Raw genomic sequence first — 18,182 nt, forward strand, 5'->3', positions numbered from 1 at the left:
TTTTTCCTGAATCAGAAGAATTAAATGAGGTGTGTGATGAAGCGTGGGTTGCCCCCGATAAAAAAATGCTAATTTCAAAGAAGTTATTGGCTTTATACCCTTTCCCGCCAGAGGTTAGGGCGCGCTGGGAAACACCTCCTAGGGTGGACAAGGCGCTCACACGCTTATCAAAACAAGTGGCGTTACCCTCTCCTGAGACGGCCGCACTTAAAGATCCAGCAGATAGGAGGATGGAAAATATCCAAAAAAGTATATACACACATACAGGTGTTATACTACGACCAGCTATAGCGACAGCCTGGATGTGCAGTGCTGGGGTAGCTTGGTCAGAGTCCCTGATTGAAAATATTGATACCCTGGATAGGGACAATGTTTTACTGTCTTTAGAGCAAATAAAGGATGCATTTCTTTATATGCGTGATGCACAGAGGGATATCTGCACACTGGCATCACGGGTAAGTGCTATGTCCATTTCGGCCAGAAGAAGTTTATGGACGCGACAGTGGTCAGGCGATGCGGACTCAAAACGGCATATGGAAGTTTTGCCGTATAAAGGGGAGGAGTTATTTGGAGTCGGTCTATCGGATTTGGTGGCCACGGCTACAGCCGGGAAATCCACCTTTTTACCTCAAGTCACTCCCCAACAGAAAAAGACACCGACTTTTCAACCGCAGCCCTTTCGTTCCTTTAAAAACAAGAGAGCAAAGGGATATTCATATCTGCCACGAGGCAGAGGAAGGGGGAAGAGACAGCAACAGGCAGCTCCTTCCCAGGAACAGAAGCCCTCCCCCGCTTCTACAAAAGCCTCAGCATGACGCTGGGGCTTCTCAAGCGGACTCGGGGGCGGTGGGGGGTCGTCTCAAGAATTTCAGCGCGCAGTGGGCTCACTCGCAGGTAGATCCCTGGATCCTGCAGATAATATCTCAGGGGTACAGGTTAGAACTAGAGACGAATCCACCTCGCCGTTTCCTGAAGTCTGCTTTACCAACGTCCCCCTCCGACAGGGTGACGGTCTTGGAAGCCATTCACAAGCTGTACTCTCAGCAGGTGATAGTCAAGGTACCTCTTTTACAACAAGGAAAGGGGTATTATTCCACTCTATTTGTGGTACCGAAGCCGGATGGCTCGGTAAGACCTATTCTAAATCTGAAGTCCTTGAACCTGTACATAAAGAAGTTCAAGTTCAAGATGGAGTCACTCAGAGCAGTGATAGCGAACCTGGAAGAAGGGGACTTTATGGTATCCTTGGACATCAAGGATGCGTATCTCCACGTTCCAATTTACCCCTCACACCAGGGGTACCTCAGGTTCGTCGTACAGAACTGTCACTATCAGTTTCAGACGCTGCCGTTCGGATTGTCCACGGCACCTCGGGTCTTTACCAAGGTAATGGCCGAGATGATGATTCTTCTTCGAAGAAAAGGCGTATTAATTATCCCATACTTGGACGATCTCCTAATAAGGGCAAGGTCCAGAGAACAGCTAGAGATGGGATTAGCACTGTCTCAAGAAGTGCTAAAACAGCACGGGTGGATTCTGAATATTCCAAAATCCCAGTTAATTCCGACAACACGTCTGTTGTTCCTAGGGATGATTCTGGACACGGTTCAGAAAAAGGTTTTTCTCCCGGAGGAAAAAGCCAAGGAGTTATCCGAGCTTGTCAGGAACCTCCTAAAACCAGGAAAGGTGTCTGTACATCAATGCACAAGAGTCCTGGGAAAAATGGTGGCTTCTTACGAAGCAATTCCATTCGGCAGATTCCACGCAAGAATTTTCCAGAGGGATCTGTTGGACAAATGGTCAGGGTCGCATCTTCAGATGCACCAGCGGATAACCCTGTCTCCAAGGACAAGGGTATCTCTTCTGTGGTGGTTACAGAGTGCTCATCTATTGGAGGGCCGCAGATTCGGCATACAGGATTGGATCCTGGTGACCACGGACGCCAGCCTGAGAGGCTGGGGAGCAGTCACACAAGGAAGAAACTTCCAGGGAGTGTGGACGAGCCTGGAAACGTCTCTTCACATAAACATTCTGGAACTAAGAGCAATCTACAATGCTCTAAGCCAGGCAGAACCTCTGCTTCAGGGAAAGCCGGTGTTGATCCAGTCGGACAACATCACGGCAGTCGCCCATGTGAACAGACAGGGCGGCACAAGAAGCAGGAGTGCAATGGCAGAAGCTGCAAGGATTCTTCGCTGGGCGGAAAATCATGTGATAGCACTGTCAGCAGTGTTCATCCCGGGAGTGGACAACTGGGAAGCAGACTTCCTCAGCAGACACGACCTTCACCCGGGAGAGTGGGGACTTCATCCAGAAGTTTTCCACATGCTGGTAACCCGTTGGGAAAGACCAATGGTGGACATGATGGCGTCTCGCCTCAACAAAAAACTGGACAGGTATTGCGCCAGGTCAAGAGATCCGCAGGCAATAGCTGTGGACGCGCTGGTAACGCCTTGGGTGTACCAGTCGGTATATGTGTTTCCTCCTCTGCCTCTCATACCAAAAGTATTGAGAATTATACGGCAAAGAGGCGTAAGAACGATACTAGTGGTTCCGGATTGGCCAAGAAGAACTTGGTACCCGGAACTTCAAGAGATGATCACGGAAGATCCGTGGCCTCTACCTCTGAGAAGGGACTTGCTTCAGCAGGGTCCCTGTCTGTTTCAAGACTTACCGCGGCTGCGTTTGACGGCATGGCGGTTGAACGCCGGATCCTAAAGGAAAAAGGCATGCCGGAAGAAGTCATTCCTACTTTGATTAAAGCACGGAAGGAAGTAACCGCGCAACATTATCACCGCATTTGGCGAAAATATGTTGCGTGGTGCGAGGATCGGAGTGCTCCGACAGAGGAATTTCAACTGGGTCGATTCCTACATTTCCTGCAATCAGGATTGTCTATGGGTCTCAAATTGGGATCTATTAAGGTTCAAATTTCGGCCCTGTCGATTTTCTTCCAGAAAGAATTGGCTTCAGTTCCTGAAGTCCAGACTTTTGTTAAGGGAGTGCTGCATATACAGCCTCCTGTGGTGCCCCCAGTGGCACCGTGGGATCTCAATGTTGTTTTGGACTTTCTCAAATCTCATTGGTTTGAACCACTAAATAATGTGGATTTGAAATATCTCACATGGAAAGTGACCATGCTACTAGCCCTGGCTTCGGCCAGGAGAGTGTCAGAACTGGCAGCTTTATCTTACAAAAGCCCATATCTGATTTTCCATTCGGACAGGGCAGAACTGCGGACTCGTCCGCATTTTCTCCCTAAGGTGGTGTCAGCATTTCATCTGAACCAGCCTATTGTAGTGCCTGCGGCTACAAGTGACTTGGAGGACTCCAAGTTACTGGATGTTATCAGAGCATTGAAAATATATATTGCAAGGACAGCTGGAGTCAGAAAATCTGACTCGTTGTTTATATTGTATGCATCCAACAAGATGGGTGCTCCTGCGTCTAAGCAGACGATTGCTCGTTGGATCTGTAGCACAATCCAACTTGCACATTCTGTGGCAGGCCTGCCACAGCCTAAATCTGTAAAGGCCCACTCCACAAGGAAGGTGGGCTCATCTTGGGCGGCTGCCCGAGGGGTCTCGGCATTACAACTTTGCCGAGCAGCTACGTGGTCAGGGGAGAACACGTTTGTAAAATTTTACAAATTTGATACTCTGGCTAAGGAGGACCTGGAGTTCTCTCATTCGGTGCTGCAGAGTCATCCGCACTCTCCCGCCCGTTTGGGAGCTTTGGTATAATCCCCATGGTCCTTTCAGGAACCCCAGCATCCACTAGGACGATAGAGAAAATAAGAATTTACTTACCGATAATTCTATTTCTCGGAGTCCGTAGTGGATGCTGGGCGCCCATCCCAAGTGCGGATTATCTGCAATAATTGTACATAGTTATTGTTAACTAATTCGGGTTATTGTTGTAGGGAGCCATCTTTTAGAGGCTTTTCTGTTATCATACTGTTAACTGGGTTTATATCACAGGTTGTACGGTGTGATTGGTGTGGCTGGTATGAGTCTTACCCGGGATTCATAAATCCTTCCTTATTGTGTACGCTCGTCCGGGCACAGTACCTAACTGAGGCTTGGAGGAGGGTCATAGGGGGAGGAGCCAGTGCACACCACCTGATCGTAAAGCTTTACTTTTGTGCCCTGTCTCCTGCGGAGCCGCTATTCCCCATGGTCCTTTCAGGAACCCCAGCATCCACTACGGACTCCGAGAAATAGAATTATCGGTAAGTAAATTCTTATTATATATATATATATATATATATATATATATATATATATATATATATATGTATGTGTGTGTGTGTGTATATATATATTTGTGTGTATATATTTGTGTGTGTATATATATATATATATATATATATATATATATATTTGTGTGTGTAGAGATATATATATATATATATATATATATATATATATAAACAAACCTTTATTAAAATAAAAACAGATCTAGATAACCTGCATATACTTCACTCAAAATATGACAAATGCTGATAACAGTGCAGCAGTGTTGATACAATCACAGAATTGTTTAATTTAGTCTCAATTTGTATCAAAATGTATTGCAACGCTTCAAAGTGAAGGGAGTTCAATAACGGCCGGCTGTGTAAATAGCATACATATGGTATAATTACGAATAAAAACTATACACCTGGGGTATAAAAGCTTTTCCGCAAGACAAGTTTTCGGGCACTCCATATAAGCCTGTGTGCAAATGCAGAAGTTATGAGATCTGTATCCGAAAAATAATCCCACGGTGCAGTGCGGACTAAATATATAGCGTGCTGTATAATTAAAAGTACCTCTGCCCAGCAGTGGGCTCTGTAGTCAGCAGCACCGAAGGTACCCGGTAATTATGTCTTCAACAAACCTAGGGGTAAATCTGCGAAAGCTTCTAAAAATGAGACGTGGTGGTGTTGCCCATACCAACAAATCCAATTCTGTCTATAATTTTCTAGGATGTAATGGAGAAATAATTGCTAGAATCTGGTTAGTTGCTATGGTCAACACCAACACTTTTCATTTTTAGAAACTTTATTAAGTCTACCCTGTCTTGTGAAACCTATGAGCATGCATCTAATAAATCTGCTCGCATAGGAGGCCATTCACACACAAAGTGCACCTGCTATAGGGCTGATGTAAGTTTCAATGGTGCGACCAATGGTGGCGTCTGAGGAGGCACCAATCTGTATTACTGGGTGTACGGACACAAAGTGGGCGTCTCATTCCTTGCACAGTTGAACACAAGGGAAGGACTTTGGAGCAACATTGGCAAAAAGTCACAGAAGGGGCACCACCAATAAGCACAGCTGCGGCAATTCTGCACCCACCTCTGTATCGGGCCCCCGATGCGTTCAGTGCTTTGACTATTGCTGTGGGTGCCAGCTGGCGAAAGTTACATGTCCTGTAGAATAACACCTAATTACGATTTTTACCCCGAACGATAGTTGTTAGTTTTAGGAACTAGTGTATTAACCACCTCGTACAAATTTATTACACGTATCCGTTAAGTCTGTTATTTATTTATTTATTTTTGTAGGTTTGGGTGACCTTGTTTCTGAGATCGCAAATTCCCCGGGACCTTTTCGGAATACCATCATGTCCAAGGCTGCCCAGACACACAAGCTGCGAAAATTAAGAGCCCCCTCCAAGTGCAGAGAGTGTGACAGTTTAGTGGTGTTCCACGGGGCGGAGTGCGAGGAGGTAAGGCAGGCCGGTGACTGAGTCCTTGGCACCAGACAGAGCATACAAAGATATGGCACACTGCTTCTCTAGTGCATGCTTTGTATGTCTTTACTGCACTTCCCGTCCCACCCATGCAGCTTTAAGTCAATGATCACACAATTATTGTTGTTGGACATAGCACAAAGGGACAACAGCCCATTTAGTGCCCTTCCTTTATTACAGTGTTCTCTTGCTTGCCATAAGAAGTGCCTGGAAACATTGGCCATTCAGTGCGGACACAAAAAGCTTCATGGAAGACTTCATCTCTTTGGAGTGGATTTTACTCAGGCTGCTAAGAACACAACCGATGGCATTCCTTTCATTATCAGGAAGTGCACCTCTGAGATAGAGAACCGAGCACTCTCCATAAAGGTGAGTGTGTCCTACATTATGCCCAGATAGTGCACGCTTTGCTGTTGGGTGTACAGTAATTATATTCAGAGAGCCGAGCGCCCTCTATAAAGGTGTGTCCTACATTGTACCTGCACAGTGCACGCTTTGCTGTTGTGTGTACAGTAATTATATTTAGGGCCTAATTCAGCCCTGATCATAGCAGAAAATTTGTTAGCAGTTGGGCAAAACCATGTGCACTGCAGGGGGGGGGGCAGATGTAACATGTGCAGAGAGAGTTAGATGTGAGTGGGGTGTGTTCAAACTAAAATCTAAATTGCAGTGTAAAAATAAAGCAGCCAGTATTTACCCTGCACAGAAACCATATAACCCACCCAAATCTAACTCTCTCTGCAAATGTTATATCTGCCCCGGCTCCATGCGTCACTATCACTGGTGCTAGATTGGCCTCGATCTAGCTGGTCGCTCATTTCACCGCTGGGTGAAATTAGTCCCCGTCCACCCCCCTCGCTCAGCACACATCGCGCTGTGCTGAGTGGGGAGAGATATGTGTGCTGAGCGGTCACTGATATATCTCTCCCCATGTGTACGGAGCTTTACTTCTCGGCTGTATTGTGTACTGAGAATTGTGGTGCTAATTGTTACCTGTGCTCTGTTTTTAGTTTTTCAGTTACTGTAATGTTAAGTTCTGTGTACCCTGTATTGTTCTAATGTGTGTCGTATGTACGGCGCTGAAAACCACTTGTGGCACCTTTATAAATAAAATGTAATGTTATGGAAAAGTTTAACTTTGATTGCAGTATGCTTTACAATCATCAGTGCTTGTAAGTGCAACTTCTACTTATTCTAAGTAGGTGTGACATCACTTGTCCCATGATGTTTTCATGCTTCAGCTTTCCACCCTCTGAATCCAGTCATTCGTCACAGTCACGTGGCAGTGATCCCTTGGGCGACCCTTGTCAAATAAGGGTAATTTGATCTCATTCAACCATTTGAACCGATTCACCACAGGCACCTCACCTGTCTGTCCACAGGACTCTATAGAATGTGACAATGCTAAATTCCTTTGTCGTATAAACAACCCTTTATGAGGTCTAAGAACACTGTACGCTGTTTACTTAAGAAGTACCGTAAGGGTACGCTAGTTGCGTAACGATCGCTCAGCCGTAGGCGAGACGCTCAAGCGTCACGTTCGCTCACGGCCCAGAGATCACAGGCAGGCACGCTATTGGCTGTTGACTAACGTAATGATTCGCTATGGCGTAGCAGACGCTCGAGACCACGAGGAGATCACCAGCGGCGCAGACGCTCACAACGCTATACCTTTTATATCTATATTTTTTTTTAACAATGAAATACACAGTATACCTTAGTGTTGAGACAGGGTGTAAGTGCAACCTGGTGTAACCTGATTAACTACAAAGCTGCTTGAGAGTCACTGACGCTCAAGTGTACACTTAACACTATAAGAAATACACAGATACTTGTTTAGGGTCCAAAGCCTATTATATGTATTATAACTAATATACTTGCAAAAAGGAATCACAGTACAAATGATACACTACAATATAACAGAGACTTCCTAACCAAAATAGCTACACTAGAAATACAATACAATACCAATCTAATACAATACAATACAATACTAGTCAAGGGGAGATATGGGAGAAAAGAGAAGGGAGAGAGAGAGAGACAGAGAGAGAGAGAGAGAGAGAGATAGGGAGAGAGATGAGAGAAATGGCTCACAGAAAGACAATGATTACGGAGAAAAACTTACGCACAAAGGGTATGATCGCATGCGCCTCTGGACATCCAGCTTCCCGATTATCAGCAATGAGAACCGTTTGATGAGAAGTGAAAGCTGGATGCCACAGGCCCGTCTTTTATGCTACTCACACAATGCAATCTAATGGTCCCTACAACCTCATTGTCCATTGGACGCAGGAATTCGGCTTCGCATTATAACAAAAGGTCATAGGGTGATTCATACAGGTGGGCTGTGACGATATCAAACAGCTCAGGTGGGTGGGAAACTAGGTTTCCCGCCGCATACCTGAGTATGAGTAAATAATAGAAATGGACATAAACTTCTTATGTCCATAACTATCCGCACGAGCGATTAATACGCTCCAAACCAACACCGGAATATTGCTATTTAAATACTCTTCCGATGGGTACCAAACACTGCTGTATGATTCCTGTTAGACCCTTAGCACAATACAAAGAGGGATTCCTCCGTTCAGGGACATTCCATATTAACCAAACTTTCAGAATCTATCAAAGGGACCATGGTCTACAAACTACATTAATTGTGAAAATATGTAACGATTGGGTCGCACGCTACGACTACATACTCTTTACCGTAAATACGCATACCGATGCGAGCGGGTGCACGCATCAGCGGGTATGCGCTATCACGGGAAAGCGCACGCATGCGCAGCGCGGACCAGCGTGAGGTGCAAATATGGCAGCGTGTATAGGGATATTTTTCTGACTTTGACAGTCCACCCTTTGGCAGTCAATAATAACTGCCACCTTCAAAACAAAAAAAAGGAGAAAAATATAAGTCAGGGGTTAATTCATTTCCATGGTTGGGTAAGGAAGAAGAGAGGAGTAGGTGTGAAGAGGGTATGACCTAGTGAGAAAGCAGAAGCATGTGTGTATGAGTCCATGTTTGGAGGGTCATGTATCATCGTGCCGTACGTGTGGTAAATCAAGCTTCGAGGTATGGCGAAGTATACATTTGAATTCCTTCTTATCCCGTGGTACAGGTCTGTGGATGGGCTGTCAAACTTTACCGAGCTCTTTTCGGCTTTTGAACAAAATGGGGAGCACATTTTAGTTGATGATACATGAATGGGGGAATATGTGATTGCTGATATCTGTGCCTGTATTCCCTATACTATGTGTGTTATTACCTGAGGGTTGTAGAGATGAGGATGAAGAACACTTATGGAAAATGCAATGATATTCTATGTCAGGTAAATGTACATCTGTCGTTGAAGTTTTGTTCGGTATCTGTTGAGAGTCGTCTTCTTTGCGCTGTATTGCTCCTTGGGCATGAGCAAATAGCTTTGTCAGTGCCATCAGATTTACAAAAAATGTTGGGCTAGCGTGAGTTTAAAAATACTAGGGAAACTGGGGATCCATGGCAAAGTTCATCAAGTGTCCATATCATAGGTAGTCAAAACTTCATCTTTGGTGCTTGTCTGTTGTCTGTATAGCGTCTCGTCAACTTCCTCGTCCAAGGGGGTCTTTGTATCTTGGAGAAAAGCAGAAAAACAGGTGAAAGAAACGGACCGTATAATCGCATTTTTCATCACATCCTGGTTTCTATCATTGGGTCATAAATCAAATCCAGGTTAATTACAGTTTCCTCACTCCTCAAGCTCATCACTTTTGTACTTTGTTTGCACCTCATTAAAGCCTGCCCGCATCTAAATATCAATCCAATAGATATAATAACACCTAAGATACATAGGAGAAACTTTCCAACATCCATTATGACTCCTTGAGCCCAGTCTCCTAAACCGGAGAACCAATTTCGCGGGTTCAACCATGACACCCAACTAGTCAGCTCATTACCTACAGCGGCAAGGGTGAGATTGTGTTTTCGGCGAAATTCCCATTTCAATTGGAGAATATCGTCCATCTTTTGGTCTATGACCTCTACCGGATCCTCGGTGCTATTTGTGATATACGTGCAACACTTTATGCCGTACTGTGTTGCCAATGTAACACAATATCCGCCTGTTACTGCTGTAAGATAATTAAGAACCATCCTATGCTGAACTAGTTCTGTTTTATAAGCTTGAAGTTCTCTTCCAGTGTATCTGAACGTGTCATCATACATTTCAGTGATATTATCTAACAAATTGGCGAGTGCGGAAATGTATCTATAATTCATCACTCCCCGAGCGGTGCGAGTGAAATCTAACGCTACCAGAACCTGAATCCCGGTGGATTCATGGATAAGATCAGAGGCCGGATGCTCTAACCTTTCTGACAGTTGTCTTTTAACTCGGTGCTCGTAATGAGTGTGAGTATAAGGAGCTTGGGCACCACGGTGTATGTCCTTCATTTTGTCATGTGTAACAGTCATCACTTCAGGCAATACCTTTCCAATATAACACAATCTTTCAGAGTTTGGGGCAAGCCACTTGTACGCCTTTCTCCCGCATATGAAATATGCATCATCGGGGAGAACATATGGGACGGAGAAGGACATTACCATATTACAAACCTTCCAGGTGAAATCTCCTGACCCTAATTCTTCCATCTGCTTAATGCACGTATCAGACTGTACGATATGTGCACAGTATCCTGGTGATACTTCTCCAACTCTAGTAATTCTATTTCCTAGGGTGTATCTATACCGGAAAGATTTTCCTCTACTGGCTATGTGGTGTACAAGCTCTGTATCTGTAGGCATTCTATCTGCTCTGTGTGAAAAGGTCATGGTAAGGTTGCTCCATGACACTTCCCAATTTCCCGGCTTACGGGGATTGGAGATGTTAAAACATAAGAGGGACCTATCCACATGGTATTGGTGGAGCTTCAAACTAGGAGGGCTGGAGATGTTAAACCTCCGGTCCACCGGTCTCCCACCACTTAGCTCAAGTACCTCCCCTAACGTTAAAGGAAATGGTACTAGCCCTGATTTGCTATGACCCTGAGGTACTTGAGAGCATACCCAACAATCTGTTTGGTTTAATACGTTACCCACTAAGGAGTGATAGTCACTCAATGGATGCCGGTCCATATGGATATTAAAACTGGATTGGCATTTCTTTATGCACCCATCCTCAATCAAATTGTCACAGAGCCTACAGATACAGTTTTCTTCAGCTAACAATCCATCACAATTTCTTCTATCGGATCGTTTTCTGATACTCGCCTTTGCTTGTTGGTTTGGTTGATCTTGGAAAACTACGCCTCCATCATCATAATCGGAACCCATTCCAGAACCTCTCTCGACCTCTATGGTACTCTCGCCGGAACAGACTGCTCTGGTCAACATCATGGTTAACATCAAAATCCGGATCACAGTCTCTTGGGGCAAGTCCATCTTTGAGGAGGAAATAGAGAAGAATGAGAAGGGGGAAAAAGAAATTTTAAGGGAGAGGGGATGGGAAGTGGAGAAAAACAATAAAAGGGGGAAGGGAGTCAACAACTGCTTTCGGTCTTCAAGGCTCAGGTGCCGCCTCAGTCCTCCTGGAACAGACACTCCAGTGATACAACCTCTACCGTCTGTTCCTTATCACGGGACCTCTCTGGATCAGCAACCTTTTTGCAGTGGGATGAATGGACCCAAGTCTCTCTCTCAGCAACCTTCAATGCTGTGGTGCTAGTCAATAAGACCTGGTATGGTCCTTCCCATCTATCAATAAGACAACCTGAGCGTAGAAAATTTTGTATCATTACATAATCCCCAGGTTCAATGTCATGACAATTACTATCTGGTAAATCAGGAATCACCAACTTCAGATTATCATTTTGATTCCTCAACTGCTTACTCATGTTAATCAAGTATTTTACAGTTACTTCATTGTTACATTTCAAATCATCCTGAGGGTTAATCATGACATGCGGTTGTCGACCAAACAGAATTTCAAAAGGGGACAGGTTAAGAGGGGACCTGGGAGTGGTTCTGATGCTATACAAAACAATGGGTAAAGCTTCTGGCCACGTCAATCCTGTCTCTGCCATTACTTTACTCAATTTATTTTTAATAGTGCTGTTCACTCTTTCGACCTTCGCACTCGCCTGCGGACGGTACGGAGTGTGCAGCTTGCTATCAATACCCATTAATTTACACATTCCTTGAAAGACATCACCGGTAAAATGGGTACCCCTATCACTTTCAATGATTCTAGGGATACCATATCTACATACAAATTCCTGCACAATTTTCTTAGCTGTAAACATAGCGGTATTTGTAGCTGCTGGAAATGCTTCGACCCAATTCGAGAAAACATCTATACAAACAAGTACATATTTCAAATTTCGACATGGGGGTAATTGAATGAAGTCAATTTGTATTACCTGGAAAGGGCCGCCGGCAGGTGGGATATGGGATGGTTCTGTAGGTATTGCTTTTCCAATATTCTTTCTCAGACAGGTAAGGCATGACATTGCTCTTTTACCCGCATGAGAGGAGAATCCTGGGGCGCACCAGTATGCTCTTACCAATTTGCACATTCCCTCCTTGCCTAGATGAGTCAACCCATGAGCTGCTTCAGCCAGACATGGAAGATATGCTCTGGGGGCCACTAGTTTACCATGTCCATCCGTCCAGAGCCCTGAGGACTCCTGGCCATATCCCTTTGCCTTCCAGACTGCTCTTTCCTGTGTGGAACACAAATTCTGCATCTCACACAACTTCTGTGTGTTGATGGTATTAAATACCATCAGTTGTGTGGTGTCTGTCTGTATGGGGGTAGCAGCTGCAAGCTTAGCTGCTTCGTCTGCTCGGCTGTTACCAAGTGACACTGGGTCTTGACTATATGTATGTGCTTTACATTTGATAACAGCCACTCTGTCGGGTTCCTGTATCGCTGTTAGAAGCCTTTTTATATAAGCTGCATGCGCTATCGGTGTACCAGCTGCCGTCATGAAATTTCTGAGGCGCCATAGGGCTCCGAAATCATGTACTACCCCGAAGGCGTATCTAGAATCGGTGTAGATATTGGCTGACTTACCCTTAGCCAATTCACATGCTCTGGTTAGGGCGACCAGTTCAGCAACCTGGGCTGAGTGAGGTGGACCTAGCGGTTCCGCTTCTATGGTGTCTTGGTCATCTACGACTGCGTATCCAGTACACAAGTCTCCCGAGTCTGACTGTCTATGACAACTACCGTCAGTGTAGAACGTGAGTTCTGCATCTTCCAGTGGATTGTCACTGATGTCAGGCCTTGCGGTAAAATTTTGGGTCAAATATTCCATACAATCATGTGCATCTTCCTTTGTATTAAATCCTCCTTCCCCATCACTCTCACCTTCCACCCTTTGTGTCTGACCAGGCACACCTGGGAGAAATGTTGCAGGATTTAATGCACTGCATCTCCTTATGGTGATGTTTACTGGGGCCATTAATGCCAATTCCCATCTTGTAAACCTTGCTGATGAGACGTGTCTGGTTTGGGCAGAATTCAATAAGGCAGATACTGCATGTGGTGTATGGATTGTGAGGTTGTGGCCTAGCACGACATCTTCGCTTTTTGTCACTAGCAATGCTATCGCCGCAACGCTACGCAAGCATGTGGGAAGGGATCGCGCTACCGTGTCTAGCTGAGCGCTGTAGTATGCAACTGGCCTGCTGGCATCACCGTGTTTTTGGGTTAGTACACCTGCTGCGCAACCAGCACTTTCTGTTCCGTATAGTTCAAAGGGTTTCCCATAGTCTGGCATACCTAGTGCTGGTGCCTGCGTTAGGCACTGTTTGAGTCTCTCAAATGCTGTTTCGGATTCGTCTGTATGCGAGATCCTATCAGGTTTGTTTGAGGAGACCATTTCCTGCAAAGGTAACGCCAATATGGAAAACCCTGGGATCCAATTACGGCAATACCCACACATCCCTAAAAACGTCCTGATCTGTTGCTGGGTTTGTGGCAGTGTCATGTCTCTAATGGCTTGGATTCTATCAGCGGTCAGGCGTCTCAGTCCTTGTGTTAGACAGTGTCCCAAATATTTTACCTTAGGTTGGCATAATTGCAACTTGTCTTTGGAAACCTTATGTCCTGTGTCTGAAAGATGAAACAGGAGCTGTTTCGTATCCTTCAGGGAAGCTTCCAGCGAATCTGAACACAGTAGTAAATCATCTACATACTGTATCAATACTGATCCACCCTCCGGTTGGAAAGACTGTAAACAATCATGCAAAGCCTGAGAAAATATACTTGGACTGTCTATGAAACCTTGGGGTAACCGAGTCCACGTGTATTGGACTCCTCTGTATGTGAATGCGAACAAATATTGGCTGTCAGGGTGCAGAGGTACCGAAAAGAATGCGGAGCAGAGGTCAATAACAGTGAAAAATTTGGCAGTGGGAGGAATTTGCATTAGGATGACAGCTGGATTTGGCACTACGGGGAACTGACTCAACTATTTTGTTAATCCCCCTTAGATCCTGCACTAGCCTGTAACCCCTCCCCCCACTCTTTTTAACAGGGAAGATGGGACTATTTGCTGTGCTGGACGTTCTTACTAGAATGCCCTGTTGTAGCAAGCGCTCTATTACTGGGAAAACTCCTAACTCCACCTCTGGCTTCAGAGGATACTGTGGGATTTTTGGAGCTATCCTACCATCTTTTACTTGTACAACTACTGGAGCTACGTTTGCCATTAATCCGGTGTCCTGTCCATCTTTTGTCCAAAGTGACTCTGGTATCTGAGATGTCATCTCTTCTATTTGGGATGGATTCCTATTTGTCATAATGGGATGTGACATTAATTTTGATGGGGAGTCTAACATGTCTCGTACTTCCTGAGCGTGATTCTCAGGAATGTCCAAGAATATACCTTCAGGAGTACAATAAATGACGCAACCCATTTTACATAGTAAGTCTCTTCCCAGGAGATTGGTTGGTGCCGATGCAGCTAGCAAAAACGAATGCTTGGTATGCAAAGGCCCTATTGTAATCTCGGCTGGTTTGCGAACAGGGTAGTGCTGGACTACTCCTGTTACTCCCATGGCTGGAACTGTCCTACCAGTGGTTCTCATGCCCACTGTCGAATTTATCACTGACTTGGCCGCCCCTGTGTCTACAAGAAAGTTTAAGGTTTTACCAGCTACATTGATTGCAATCTCTGGTTCACTTCCAAGACTGGCAATCAATTTCACTGGCTGCAGATTACAGGTATGGCCACACCCCTATTGGGTATGCTGACCTCCCTGAATCCCGTTGGCAGCAACTACTTGTGGGGGAGTTAGCTGGGAACTACCAGAGGCATGCCAATCTCTGTTCGGGGGGTATCTTTTTGTTTCCCCTGTATGTGGCTCAAAACTCCGCCTCTGTGGACCCTGCTCCCAATGTCGTGTGTCGTGTCGTTGTCTAGGGGGTTGAAAAGATCTTTGTACACTCTTTGTTCTACAGTCTCGTGCATAGTGTCCCTGTTTGTTACAAGAAAAACATGTTATTACACTTGACTTACCCACAGGATTCGGTGGTACATACGCAGGCTGCCTTGTGGTCAGCGCCTGTATACTTACTGACATCAACTTATCACTTTGCGACTCCCTGTGTCTAGTGATGTTTCTGTCGTGATCAATAGCAGCCTCTCTCAATGTGGACACCGACAGACCTCGCCAACATGGTTGCGTGGTCTGAACCCTAGTCTTTAATGTTTCCTTTAAACCATCCATCAGTACAGATACTGCTACTTCTTGGTGGTTTGGGTTGGTCCTAATGTCTTCTATTCCAGTGTACTTTGCCATTTCTAATAGTGCCCGATGAAAATATTCTGTTGCCGTTTCGGACTCTTTTTGTCTAATGGAGAATATTTTGTTCCATTTAACAACGGCTGGGAAATACTCCTTTAGCTGTAAATTTATCCTTTTTACGTTATCTTTGTTGTACACATCTGAAAGTGGTACATCTTTATCTAGTCCACAATCAGCTAAGAATTGAACTGAGTCGACATTTGAAGGTAAACAAGCTCTTAGCAGTATCTGCCAATCCTTGTTGTTGGGTTCTACAGTGTTACCTAGATCCCTGATGTATTTTTGGCTAGCAACTAAGTCTTTCCTGGGGTCAGGAAATTCAGACACTATTGTTCTTAATTCCATTCGGGAAAATGGAGTGTACATGGCAATGTTCCTTATGGGAGTGGCTCCTGATACATCTGTTTTCCCATTGGGAACTGCTATTACTCTAACAGGGTTAACTCTAACAACCTCATTCTGTGTAGATTCTACAACTTGTGGTGAAATTGTTTCAGTATAATGCATGGTGCCGTACTTACCCGTTGACACGACCTCACCTATCCCTCCGCTAGGGGCTTTCGCTAATCTCGTGGGTGTTGCTGTGCCTACTGTGGTCTCTGCTATGGTGGCCGCGAGAGAGAGAGCTGAAATTGTTGCTGAATTCGTCTCTTTGTTGATTTTATGAGACATATCCTCCTCCTTAAATTTTGTAACACTTCTGGACTGAAGCTACCTATTCTTGGGAATTTCTCCCTGTCTTGTACAGTCATTCTCTCCCATTCATCACATAAAACCTCTGTGTGACTTCCGTATTTTTCACACATGATGTATCTTGCCGACCCGACTGGTCGGTTCTCTGAATCAACCCGAACCGAGGTTGATCGCCCCCTACCTGAACAATTGGCCCCCATAATCTGCAGGTGTTGCTTACTACTCCTTTGATCTTTATATCACGGTCTTCAGCGAACCCTTACAGCAAACCAAATTATTCAAAATAGGCCGGCGGTGGCGGTTTACCGAGTACCCCACTCACTCGCCCACCTCGACCAATACGACCTGATCACACCGATATGGTGCTGGCGTACTCGATACAGGGCCCTACCAGAAACCTTCTGTTTATTGGAACATACGAGGGTTACCCGCAGGACACTTACTCTTTCCAGTAAAGGTGGGGTTGTTAGATAGTTCCTGAGTGACCAGCGAACTTCCCTTTAAAAATAAAAAATTACACAAATCACGTCAGAATGTACAAATAGCGTTTGTGACCACTTTACTCTAATGGTATTAGGTCAGATTACTAACTACTGCACACAATTACGTGCGGTCCAATCGTTCAGTACATAAGCACTACCTGTTATGTACTGAGAGATCAATGGAATCGAAAATTGCGGCTGCGAATTCCTTCAGCCAGAGCTTCCAATGGCCTATATGGGTTTTAGCACCAACCCCCGGGGTTGTGCTTCTTGTACCTTTATAGCGGACCTTCTTTGTCTCCTTATGACCTCCTGGTCTTGTTCTGTACGACCTCCTGGTCTGACCTCCTGGTCTTGTATACTGGTCCGCTATACTCTAATGCTCATATTTTATTTAACCAAGGATGCCTCCTTAGCCACCGTATATGTCACTTACACGTATGTCCTACCCGATTTCTTTTTGGTTCAACCTCTAAGTTATATAAACTTATGTAATAAAAACACACTCACTCAACACATGTACACTTTCGTTTCTATATCTATTTCTGCGCAGAAATTTTCTTTAGCCCAGCTGTGTTACCAATTAGGAGCAGGATCTGTTAAACTAAATTTCAAATTTTCCAAAAATAGACTTGCGTTATTTACCGCGTCGCGTTATCTACCGCTTTGCGCTAATTATCGCTTTATCGTGACTTGAGCTACGTGGGCGTAACCGGACGCTACGTTGCGTAATGTACGCTGCGTGCGTCTGCCTTTGGTTTGCGTACGCTAGTCTTTGTTAGAGACACGTGTACGCAAACAAAAGATCCACCGTAACACAATTTCTACTTTTATCAATGTAGATGATCCCTGATCATCTACCGCACACCACACTGACTGCCTTATCTCCCAGACAAGCCGTGTGTTGGTCTATACTTTAACTATTACCTCTACTATGAAATAACAGCAAATCTTTTTTAGCACTTTCTATCAACTATAAAAATTGGCAAACAGGAATAGTGATATACGAAATTGAGAAAGAAATGCAGATATATATGTATGCGTGCGTGTATACGCAAGACAGAAGAGAAATAAACAGTTTTAAAAGACACAAGCGTTTTGTTCTTACTTCCGGTTCCCGGATTCCTTCAGCACTCTTTATCTAAGTGAAGCAGACGCTTATCCCGTCAGCACTGCGAGACAACCTCCCACCCTTTGCTGGGGGATAATGTCTGCTGATCTACCTAGTGCAGATATGAGAAGGACAGGACGAGTCCCCCAATTGACAATGCTAAATTCCTTTGTCGTATAAACAACCCTTTATGAGGTCTAAGAACACTGTACGCTGTTTACTTAAGAAGTACCGTAAGGGTACGCTAGTTGCGTAACGATCGCTCAGCCGTAGGCGAGACGCTCAAGCGTCACGTTCGCTCACGGCCCAGAGATCACAGGCAGGCACGCTATTGGCTGTTGACTAACGTAATGATTCGCTATGGCGTA

At 44.9% G+C, this 18,182-nt stretch overlaps 1 protein-coding gene across 4 annotated transcripts in view; it reads left to right on the forward strand.

The window, feature by feature from the left end:
- ARHGAP29 (Rho GTPase activating protein 29) overlaps positions 1 to 18,182 on the forward strand; it is a 300,437-nt gene that overhangs the window by 248,632 nt on the left and 33,623 nt on the right. For all 4 annotated transcript variants that reach the window (XM_063939858.1, XM_063939856.1, XM_063939857.1 and 1 more), the window contains 2 exons: positions 5,551 to 5,714; positions 5,919 to 6,107. In XM_063939858.1, the coding sequence (XP_063795928.1) occupies positions 5,551 to 5,714; positions 5,919 to 6,107 (353 nt within the window). The remainder of the gene's footprint in view (positions 1 to 5,550; positions 5,715 to 5,918; positions 6,108 to 18,182) is intronic.

The sequence above is a fragment of the Pseudophryne corroboree genome, chromosome 9 (assembly GCF_028390025.1).
Source record: "Pseudophryne corroboree isolate aPseCor3 chromosome 9, aPseCor3.hap2, whole genome shotgun sequence".
In the NCBI taxonomy this organism is placed as follows: Eukaryota; Metazoa; Chordata; class Amphibia; order Anura; family Myobatrachidae; genus Pseudophryne; species Pseudophryne corroboree.